At 38.7% G+C, this 12,391-nt stretch overlaps 1 protein-coding gene across 5 annotated transcripts in view; it reads left to right on the top strand.

Annotated features, from left to right (window-relative positions):
* The window catches only part of FBXW11 (F-box and WD repeat domain containing 11), a 140,987-nt gene that overhangs the window by 112,508 nt on the left and 16,088 nt on the right, over positions 1 to 12,391 (top strand). For all 5 annotated transcript variants that reach the window (XM_015141401.3, XM_015141398.3, XM_015141397.3 and 2 more), the window contains 2 exon segments: positions 568 to 705; positions 12,125 to 12,243. In XM_015141401.3, the coding sequence (XP_014996887.1) occupies positions 568 to 705; positions 12,125 to 12,243 (257 nt within the window).

The raw sequence follows: 12,391 nt of genomic DNA, 5'->3' as shown, positions 1-12,391 counted from the left end.
TCTCAGCAAATGTTGCATGAATGATAAGAGGAACAAGAATCCAGGGCTAAAGTGTACCATTTTTACTCTACAGAAACATTAGGAAGGTTAAAAATGATAAATAAAATTCTTCCTATGTAGTTGGCTTATAGTAGTTGCTCAGTATCTTTCCTCAGTGATCAAGACAATGCTTTGTTTGGGTATGTAGATTGTCAATATATGCTTAATGATGGTTTTTAATTGGCATTTGGGAGCGACCCAATGAGTTACTATTTATTTGCGTGTTTTGGGTGCAAATGGCATTCTTTAAACATACTGAATTCTGTCGAGGCCAGTTTTTTTCAAGCCCAATCCAAAACTCATTGGAAATCCTATGACAGTTGCCAGATGGGCAGGGAAAGTTTAAGAGAAAACATTGTTGGGTTAATGTCTTACTTGGAAAAGAGCATGATCCTATCCACAGACAGTTATGCAAACCAAGATTGGGGTATTGGTGGTATGCTGTTTCTGGAAGCAACGCCGAAGTCTGAAACCTAATAGAATAAGTTGATTCACAAAAACTCATCTCTTGTCTCCTTTTTCCCCTAGACTATAGAATCTAACTGGCGGTGCGGACGACACAACTTGCAGAGGATTCAGTGCCGCTCTGAAAATAGTAAAGGTGTCTACTGTTTACAGTATGATGATGAAAAAATTATCAGTGGCCTACGAGATAATTCTATTAAGGTGAATGACTGAATTTTATATGTATTATTTTTAGAATCGTGGCTATGTGTTAGACACTAGATGTGACAATCTTTCCATTTACTCCAGATTGGTTTTTATCTCTTCCACTCAATCTTGGCAGCTCTCGGTGTAGTTCTAAAGAACTAGAGCCAGAGCATTTCCCCGTAACTAATACAAGATCCTGGATTGTCTCACTTCTTATCCTTCTCTAAGCACAGTCACGTTCTTTATTCTGTATTAGGTGTAAATAGAAAATATCCCAGTATCACAGGGCTCTTGGTTGCTTTGCCGGCTGGTAAGGGTATTGGTAGTTTATAAACCAAAGCCATTACCTTTTATAGTTTCTGAGAAGGACTCAAATAATAATACCACAGAATGATAGCAACTTATATTGTTTTCATTAACTTTTCAATAGTAGATAAACTATTATTTCTTATGTTTAATCTGATGGCTGATCTAATCTGATTTTATTTTACATTGTAGCTTATGTCCTCATATTTTAGAAAGCATCGAGTTTTTAAAATTTTGTAAAAAAACATAACTTACAAACAGGGAAGTTTGCTCTTTTGTTGTATAATTATGTGAGTTTTGATAAACACACAGAGGTGTGTAACTGTAATATGGAGCAGCTCTCTCATTCCCCCAATTCCCTTGTCCTGCCCTTTTCTTTTCCTGGACTTTTCTGCCTCTTTCCTGTGCTTACCCATTCACCTGTTGAAGGATGTTTGTGGTGTTTCCAGTTTCTTAAAATTATGAATAAAGCTACCATAATTACATACCTGTAGGTTTTTTGGGGAACCTAAATTTTTAGTTCATTGGGTGAAAACTGAGGAGTGAGGTTGCTGGCTCATATGGTAAGTGTATGTTTCACCTGCTAAGAAACTGCCCAGCTGTTTTCCACAGTGCCTGTACCATTTCACATTCCCATCAACAGTGATGAGAGTTGTTTTTTTTTTTTTTTTTGAGACAGAGTCTGTCTCTGTCACCTGCCTCCTGGGTTCAAGCAATTCTCGTGCCTTCCTACCTCAGCCTCCTTAGTAGCTGGGACTACAGGCACGTGGCACCATGCCCAGCTAATTTTTTTGTTTTTAGTAGAGATGGTGTTTTGCCATGTTGCCCAGGCTGGTCTTGAGCTCCTGACCTCAAGCAATGCGCCTGCCCCAAAGTGCTGGGATTACAGGTGTGAGCAGCCACTGCACCTGGCCTGAGAGTTGCTTTTGTCCTGTATCCTGTCAGCCCTTGATTGTCTCAATTTTTTTGATATTAGCCATTCTAGTAGGTATGTGCACATACTTCATTTTGCTTTAAATTCGCATTTCCCCAGTGATGATAGTGAGCATCTTTCTACATGCTTACCTGCCATCTCTATATTCTTTGGTGAAGTTTCTTTTTGGATCTTTTACCCATTTTTAAAATGGGGTTCTTTTATTTTATTATTGAGTTTTTAGAGTTCTTTATGTAGTCTAGATACAAGTCGTTTGTTAGATATGTTTTGCATATATCTTTCCCAATTAGAAAATGAAAATATCTTTTCATTTTCTTTTTATTAAAAAAAATTTTTTTTGAGACAGAGTTTTACCTTTGCCCAGGCTAGAGTGCAATGGCGCAATCTCAGCTCACTGCACCCTCCGCCTCCCGGGTTCGAGTGATTATCCTGCCTCAGCCTCCTGAGTAGCTAGGATTATAGGTATGCGCCACCACGCCTGGCTAATTTTTTGTATTTTTATTAGAGACAGGGTTTTTCCATGTTGGTCAGGCTGGTCTCAAACTCCCGACTTCAGATGATCCACCTGCCTCAGCCTCCCAAAGTGCCGGGATTACAGGCGTAAGCCACCATGCCTGGCTATCTTGTCATTTTCTTAAAGATCTCTTTTAACAGAGCAAAAAGTTTTAATTTTTTTTTTTTTTTTTTTTTTTTGAGATGGAGTCTCACTCTGTCACCCAGGCTGGAGTGCAGGGGCATGATCTCGGCTCACTTCAACCTCCACCTCCTGGGTTCAAGCAATACTTGCGCCTTAGCCTCCCAAATAGCTGGGACTACAGGCGTGCGCCACCATGCCCAGCTAATTTTTGTATTTTTAGTAGAGACGGGGTCATGTTGGCCAGGCTGGTCTTGAACTCCTGGCCTCAGGTGATCTGCCCACCCAGACCTCCCAAAATGCTGAGATTACGTGCGTGAGCCACTGTACTTGACAGAAGATTTTAATTTTGATGAAGTCCAACTTACCAGTTTTTTCTTTTATGGATCATGCTTTCGATATTATATCCAAGAAGCCTCTCCCTGAACTCACTGAATCTGTAAATTTACGTCTTTCATTACTTACATTTCAGTAGTCTTCCGCCATTATTTTTTCAAATATTTTTTCTGTACCAATTTCTGCTTTCCTTCTGAGATTCTAATCACATAAATATTAGATCAAAATTAGATATTGTTCCACATTGTTTTCAATCTTTTTTCCTCTCCCTTCTGGGTAATTTCTATTGGCCTATCTTCAAGTTGACTGAATTTTTCATCTCTTCATCTCTATTCTCCTGTTACCCTCTGCCCCATCAAGTGAGTTAATTTCAGCTCTGATATTTTACAGTTTCTATTTCTCTGCTGAGAATTTTCTGTTTTTCATTCACCTCAAGCACATTTCTCTTTATCCTGTGGAGTATAGTTAGAGTAACTGCTTAACATCTTTAACCATGTCAGCATCTGGGTAACCTCCAGCTTGACATCTGTTGATTGTCCAGTCCCCTGAGATTTTTCATTTTTCTTGATTTTTGTATGCCAGGTAATTTAAACTAGTATTTTGGGCATTGTGGATATTACGTTGTAAAGACTGTGGGTTCTGTTATAATCCTCTGGGGGATGTTTTTGGGTAAGTGTGTTTTTAAGCAGTTAGTCAACTTAGTTGGGTTCAGAACACAAGTTCTGTCTTGGCATCATCAGAGGGGTTGGGGGGATGGTTCTAATCTCTTTTCCACTGTTCAAAGCCTTTGCCGTGCCACTTTGGGTCTGTCATGGGCTTTCACTACTCAGAGGTTAATCTGAGGCTTCAGCAGTGCTTGAAATATCAGCTCAGCTATACAGCCTTTGCTGTGCTGGTTCAGTCTGTTCTGTGCATATACAGCTCAAGGGTAAGCCCAAGTCATGTGTTGTTTGGGTTCTTTTATTTCTAGTTCTTTCCTCTTGGTTTTCCCTATGTCTCTTCAGCTCATAAGGACACTTTTTTTCCTTTTCCTCTGGCCAGAAAAATTGGGTCACTCTTGGAATTTTTGTTATCCTTTCCATTGTTCTGCAGTGCATCTTCATGACTGGAGCCATGAGCCCTATGAGAAAAGAGAGAAAAGAAACCCCCAGGGATCTCTTTTTCCAGCCCCTCTGCCTAGAAAGAGGGATTTCTTTCAGAACTTTAGCTGCATGTATTGCTATTTCACTATAGCTTCCTGGTCAGGGCCTGCCTTTGAGTGAAAGCCACAATAGAAAGAAAAGAAAAAGCCGGGTGTTGGTGGCTCATGCCTGTAATCCCAGCACTTTGGTAGGCTGAGGTGGGTGGATCACTTGAGGCCAGGAGTTCAGGACCAGCCTGGCCAACATGGTGAAACCCCATCTCTACTAGAAATACAGAAAATTAGCCAGACGTGGTGGTGGGCACCTGTAATCCCGGCTACTCGGGAGGCTGAGGCATGAGAATTGCCTGAACCCAGGAGGCAGAGGTTGCAGTGAGCCAGGATCACACCACTGCAATTCAGAGCAAGACTCTGTCTCAATTTGGAAAAAAAAACAAAAACAAAAAAAACAAACAAAACCACACACACAAAGAAAAGAGAAACAACAAACAAAAATAATGGCAAATTCACCCCCATGCGGATTGTTTCTTCACATTTTGACCCCTTGCCACATCTGCCTTCCCCCTGACTTTTCAGAATTCTCAACTAGTTTTTATCAGGAGTTTTTAGTTCTAATCAACTGGAGAGATAGGTTGCAGTGGGCTTTCTCCATCTTGGCCCTGTTTTCTGTTATTGTTCTACTTTGGGTGAAATAAAGCTTTTCTGCCTTTTTTTTTTTTTTAATTTTTATTTTTTGTTTGTTTTTTAAAAAGTGAAATAGTGGAATTTTAGTAATTCAGCGACGTAGGTCAAACACACTCTGAGTTATAGAACATAAGAAACTGTTCTGTTGGTTTCCTATGTGTATGGCAGTGATTGCCAAAAGATATTCTGTGGATGTGAATCTAGAGGATGTTAGCAGGCATTCTAGGCAGAGAATAATGCCTTCCAAAGAAGTTTAGATAACACTACATGCTGTGTTTCCAGCTTAGAAATTCACAGGATACAGTGGCATATAAAGGCTCTGAGAATGCCTGCAATAGAGACACCCAGTGTTTCCCAAGTTCCAAAACTTATTTGACCACGGAACTCTATTTTTAATTTTTTTTTCTTTTTTTTTGAGACAGAGTCTCTCTGTGTTGCCCAGGCTGGATTGCAGTGGCACAATTTCGGCTCACTGCAACCTCCACCTCCTGGGTTCAAGTGAGCGATTCTCCTCCCTCAGCCTCCTGAGTAGCTGGGACTACAGGTGCCCGCCACCAGGCCTGGCTAATTTTTTGTATTTTTAGTAGAGATGAGGTTTCGCTATGCTGGCCAGGCTGGTGTCAAACTCTTGACCTCAAGTGATCCGCCTGCCTCTGCCTACCAAAGTGCTGAGATTACAGGTGTGAGCCACTGCTCCTGGCCCACAGAACTCTATTTTTACGTATATTTGATAGCCCTAATCTGTGGCTACCAGTATCTCTAGAAAGTGTGACATATGCTACTATTTAATACTGGTAGTTTTTCTTTAAGAAATAGATAAGAATGGTTTATAACAGCCTTGTCAAAGCATAGTCTGGCTGTGGGCTTGGAATTCATTTACACTAGATGTATTTTCAAAAGAATTCTCTTAATTGTGGCACATCCATTTGATTTATAAGACATAGAATAGTAGAGCAGAAGTACGCTTTGAAGAGATTATCTAGACCAGTGGTTGGAAACCTTTTTTTACCTTATTCTGCACCAATCCTTGATCACTAATCACTTTAAAAATAACTCAGGTTCCATTAGGTCAGAAATTAAAATCAAGCTTTGCTATTGTGGAAAGATATTATACTTCAGTGTCTACATCATTTATAAAATCTTGTTCATTTGCAGTAAACTATAGAGTCACTGCAAATTATGATGGTATTGTCGTACATGTCAAGAAATAGGTGCACAGTCTATTTTTAATAGTTCAATCTTTGAAAACATTCTCATCTCCCATGAAATATCAACAATATCGTTAACTTGGAAACACTGGAAAGATTAAAAGAAGGGAGTGGGTTTGGTATGTAAGAAGGTGCTGCTTGTCCTGACAACAAGTAAAAATCCGAACAAACTGAAAAATCAGCCATTCTATTCAGATTCGTAAGAGAAGTGAGGTCACAGGAGAAGCTGCTGCCCCACAAATTGGAGAGACAGGCAAATACAGAGAATCATAACTCACTGGCGCAGAAACATCCACGAGAACCAGTGCCTAGGTAGAGTAACCTGAACTGTAATTGAAAAATTGCTGGAGGTTCAGTGTGGGACAAGTCTGAGAAATATAAACTGAGGAGGAGCCAGTCATCAGGGCTCCCCACCACACTTTTGTGAGTTTTACCTCCAAGAGCTCTACTAGGTTCTGTCAGTGATTATCACAGAAAAAATCCCCTTTTGTTTCCAGCAGTGGGGAGGGAAAATAAACCTTTTTACCTATACTAGGTTATTCTGTACTTCTTGACAAGGTCTACCTTCAGTAGGAACTGCTTAGCCAGAGCCTAAAGTGCTGAGATTTTATAGAACCTGGCTGACCTGGTAAGAAAAAAACAAACACAATGAACTCAAATTAACAAGAAAAAAAACCAAACAGTCCCATCAAAAAGTGGGCTAAGGACACGAATAGACAATTCTCAAAAGAAGATATACAAAATAGTCAACACACGTATGAAAAAATGTTCAACATACGAAAAAATGCTCAACAAACATGAAAAAATTATCAGAGAAATGCAAATCAAAACCACAATGTGATACCACCTCACTCCTCCAAGAATGGCCATAATCAAAAAATCAAAAAACAGTAGATGCTGGTGTGGATGTGGTGAACAGGGAACACTTCTGCACTGCTGGTGGGAATGTAAACTAGTACAGCCACTATGGAAAACAGTGTGGAGATTTCTTAAAGAATTAAAAGTAGAACTACCATTTGATCCAGCAATCCCACTACTGGGTGTCTACCCAGAGGAAAAGAAGTCATTATTCAAAAAAGACACTTGCACATGCATGTTTACAGCAGCACAATTCACAGTTGCAAAATTATGGAACCAACCCAAATGCCCATCACTCATCGAGTGGATAAAGAAACTGTGATTGATGTATATAAGATGGGATACTATGAAGCCATATAAAGGAATGAATTAACAGCATTCGCGGTAACTTGGATGAGATTGGAGACTGTTATTCTAAATGAAGTAACTCAGGAATGGAAAACCAAACATCATCTTGTTCTCACTGTTATGTGGGAGCTAAGCTATGAGGACGCAAAGGCCTAAGAATGATGCATTGGACTTGGGGGACTTGGGGGGACAAGTGGGAGGGGGGCGAGGGATAGAAGACGACAAATATGGTGCAGTATATACTGCTTGGGTGATGGGTGCAGCAGAATCTCACAAATCACCACTAAAGAACTTAGGTAACCAAATACTACCTGTACAATAGCTTATGGAAAAATAAAAAATAAATTTAAAAAATCAGTAAAAAAATGAAAGGCTAGAAATTAATACAATGTCCGATCATACCACAAGTGGATATAAACTAGAAATCAGTAACAAAAAGAAGCTGGAAAAATTCCTAAATACTTTAAGATTAAGTAACATAATTCTAAATAACACATGGATCAAAGAAGAAATCTCAAGAGAAATTTTAAAAATATTTTGAGGCTGGGCACAGTGATTCACGTCTGTAATCCCTACACTTTGGGAGGCTGAGGTGGGAGGATTGCTTGAGCCCAGAAGTTTGAGACGAGCCTGGGCAACATAGGGAGACCCTGTCTCTACAAAAAAATTAAAAAACATTAGCTGGGCATTGTGGCATGCATCTGTAGTCCCAGCTACTCAAGAGGCTGAGGTGGGAGGATCACCTGAGCCCGGGAGGTCAAAGGCTGTAATAAGCTGTGATTGTGTCACTGTATTTCAGCCTGAGTGACAGTGTGAGACTTTCTCTGCTCCTTCCCTGTGTGTGTGCACATGTGTGCATGTGTGGGTGGGTATAACTAAATGAAAATGAAAACCCACGTTATCAAAATCTGTGGGATGCCGTGAAAGCTTAGAATTTTATAGTTTTGAGTACATATATTAGAAAAGAAGACAGACTAAAATCAGTCATCTAAGCTTCCGCCTTAGGAAACTAGAAAAAGAACAGTTTAAATCCATAGTAAGCAGAATAAAAGAGTTAATGAAAATTAGGGCAGAGATCAGTGAAATTGATAACAGGAAGTCAATAGAAAAAATTAAGGAAACCAAAAGATGTGTCTTTGAAAAGATGAGTAAAATTGATAAGCTCCTAGCTATGCTAACATAGGAAAAAAGAGGACTTAAATTCCTAAGATTGAAATGAAAGAGGAGACATCACTATAGGTCTCATGAGCATTAAATAAATAATAAAATAATATATCTACAAATTTGATAATTTATATGAAATGAATTCATTCCCTGAAAGACACAATCTGCCAAAATTGACATAAAAACAAATAGATAATCTGAATAGGCCTTTATCTGTTGAAGAAATTGAGTCGATAATTAATTACCTTCCAAAACAGAAAGCACTAGGCCCAGATGGGTTACTGGTGAATTCTGTCAAACATTTAAGTAAGAAATTACATCAGTTCTCTACAATCTCTTCCAGAAGATAGAAGAAGAGAGGATATTTCGTCACTCATTCTATGAGGCCATCCTTACCTTAGTACTAAACTAGATAAAGACATTCTAAGAAAACCACAGACCAATATCTTCATGTTTAACCTTCAGAACTTAATTAATGTAATCCGTCATATCAATAAGCCAAAGAAGAAAATCACGTCAATATATGCAGAAAAGGCGTTTGACAAAATTGAACACTCTTTAATGATAAAAACCCTTAGTAAACTATGAATAGAGGGGAACTTCCTCAACTTGATAAAGAGTATCTACAAAAAGCCTATAGCTAACATTCATACACAGTGCTGAGAAATATGAAACTTTCCCACTAAGATCAGGAATAAGACAAAGATGTCCCCACTCACCACTACTTTTCAACATTGTATTAGAACTCCTAGATAACACAATAAGTCAAGAGGAAATAAAAGGTATACAAATTGAGAAGGAAGCATTAGAACTGTCTTTGCTTGTAGATGACATGATTGTGGAAAAAAATGAAAGCATCAACAAAAAAAATCTCCTAGAACTAATAAATGATTATAACAGGTTTGCCAGATACAAGATTAATATACGTAAGTCATTTGCTTACCCATATACCAGCAATGAACAAGTGGAATGTGAAATTAAAAACACAGTAACATGGCTGGGCGCAGTAGCTTATGCCTGTAATCCCAGCACTTCAGGGAGGCCGAGGTGGGTGGATCATCTGCGGTCAGGAGTTCGTGACCAGCCTGGCCAACATGGCAAAGCCCCATCTCTTCTAAAAATACAAAAATTAGCCAGGCATGGTGGTGGGCGCCTGTAGTCTTGCTACTCAGGAGGCTGAGGCAGGAGAATCGCTTGAACCTGGGAGGTGGAGGTTTCAGTGAGCCGAGATCGCGCCATTGCACTTCCAGCCTGGGTAACAGAGTGAGACTCCATCTCAAAAAACACAATAACATTTATATTAGCATCCCCCCACCAAAATGGAATACTTAGGTATAAATCTAACAAAATATGTATAAGATCTATGTGAAGAAAACTGTAAGACTGATTAAAGAAATCAAAGAACTAAATAAATGGGGAGAGACATTTCATGCTCATGAGTGGGAAGACTATTGTGAGGATGTCAGTCATTTCTTCCCAAATTGGTCTATAGGTTCAATGCAGTCTCAGTCAAAATCCCAGCAAGTTATTTTGTGGATATCTACCAGCTGACTGTAATGTTTATATGGAGAAGCAAAAACCAGCATGATATTGAAGTAGAATAAAGACAGAGGACTAACACTACCGTACTTCAAGAATTACTGTAAAACTGCAGTAATCACAATAGTGTGGTGCTGGCAACAGAATGGACAACTAGATCCATGGAACAGAATAGAGAGCCCAGAAATATATACCTTCATAAATATAGTCAGCTGATCTTTTGCAAAGGAGCAAAGACAATACAGTGGAGAAAAGATTGTCTCCAACAAATGGGGCAGAAGCAATTAGATACCATATTGCCTCCCTTACCCCTAAACAATCTAAACACAGATCCTATGTACTTCACAAAAATTAACTCAAAATGGATTAAAGACCTAATTGTAAAACACAAAACCATAAAATTCGTAGAGTATAACATAGGAGAAAATCTAGATGATCTTGAGTTTGTTGATGACTTTTTAGATATAATACCAAAGGCATGACCCATGAAATAAAGAATTAATAAGCTGGACTTTGTTAAAATTAAAAATTTCTGTGAGAGACGTTGTCTAGAGAATGAGAAAACAAGCCACAGACTAGAGAAAATATATGCAAAAGACATACAAAGAACTCTTGAATCTCAGCAGTAAGAAAATAAACAATTAGATTAACCTGATTTTTAAAAATAAGACATAGACCTTAACAGACATCTCACCAATATACAGATGGCATATAAGCATGTGAAAAGATGTTCCACATTGTAAGTCATCAGGGAAATGTGAATTATAACAGTGAGACACTACTACACACCTGTTAGCATGGCCAAAATCCAGAACACTGACAACACCCAATGCTGGCAAGAATGTGGAGCAATAGGAACAGGAACTTTCATTCATTGCTGGTGGAAACAGAAAATGGTACAGCCACTTCAGAAGGCAGTTTGGCAGTTCTTACAAAACTAAACATACTTCTACCATATGATCCAGCAGTGTTGCTACTTAGTATTTACACAACTGAGTCAAAAACTTACATCTACACAAAAACCTGCACCCAGATGTTTATGGCAGCTTTACTGATGATTGCCCAGACTTGGAAGCAACCAGGGTGTCCTTCAGTAGGTGAATGGATAAATAAACTGTAGTATATCTAGACAATGGGATAATCTTCAGCACGAAAAAGGAATGTATATCAAGCCATGAAAAGACAGGGAGGAACCTTCAGTATGTATTACTGTGTGAAAGAAGCCAATGTAAAAAGGCTTCATACTGTATGATTCCAACTCTGTGACATTCTGGAAAAGACAAATCTATGGAGGCAGTAAAAGAAGCGAGAAGAGGAACACTCAGAGCATGAAAACAACTGTTGACAACATTTTACCTCCTTTAATCCTTTTTTCCTTTTCTAAAATACAGTCATTGTGTCACTTTATAGATAATTTTTATTCTGATTTTTAAAAAATGCTTAACTTTGTAATAAAGCATGATCTTTTCTCATTAAACACTTTTCATAGTTTACTTTGAGACTTTTATGAAATGATGGACGTTTCATTTTCCACTTTTTATTTTTGTAAATGTAGGGGTATGCATTTGTAAAAGGTCTTAATAATTAAATGTCATGTTGCTTTCCAGAGAGTGAGCCAGTTCTTTTTTTATTAATTAATTTATTTTTACGAGACATAAAAATAAAATGACAAAGCAGGGTTCTGCTTTGTCACCCAGGCCGGCAAACAGTGGTGTGATCATAGCTCACTGAAGCCTTGCCTTCTGGGCTCAAGCAATTCTGTCACTTCAGCCTCCTGAGTAGCTGGGACTACAGGGACACACACCACCACGCCTGGCTAATTAAAAAAAAAAAAAATACGCACACACACATACACACACACATTTATGGAGATTGACTTGCTATGTTGCCCAGGCTGGTCTTGAACTTCTGGGCTCAAGCGATCCTTCTGTCTCTGCCTCCCAAAATGTTGGGATTATAGGCATGAACCACAACACCCAGCCAGTGAGCGAATTCTTTTCACAGATTTTATTTTTAAAAAGTCCCCTTTATGAGGCTGTTGATAAGTGTAATAAGATCAATAGCTAAGGGTTCAAATTAAGCAAAATAGCACATCTATCCTTGTAGTTAATCACTATTGTCTGTATTCCTACTTGTCATTTCTTACCTGTTTGATATTCAGTGTTTCTTACTTACTATAACCCGTGTGTTTTATTTTATAATCAGAACATAAAGTGGGACAGTAACATTTATCAAAATATAGTATAATAAATCATCGTTTGTGGCTAATCTTGTCTCAATAGATTTGGGATAAAACCAGCCTGGAATGTTTGAAAGTGTTAACGGGACACACAGGCTCTGTCCTCTGTCTGCAGTATGATGAGCGTGTCATTGTAACCGGCTCTTCAGATTCTACGGTGAGGTGAGTGATCTGGCTTCATTGGTCTTAACTTGTAAGCCTTCCCTGAGAAAGTCTGAGATTGACATCCTCCTCTGGGAGAGGCATACACACACTTACATTTTTACATGCTGTATTTCAAACTTTTATTGTAGATATGTTTGAGCAAATT

The sequence above is a fragment of the Macaca mulatta genome, chromosome 6 (assembly GCF_049350105.2).
Source record: "Macaca mulatta isolate MMU2019108-1 chromosome 6, T2T-MMU8v2.0, whole genome shotgun sequence".
Taxonomy (NCBI): domain Eukaryota; kingdom Metazoa; phylum Chordata; class Mammalia; order Primates; family Cercopithecidae; genus Macaca; species Macaca mulatta.
This window is presented reverse-complemented; position numbering and strand designations above follow the sequence as displayed.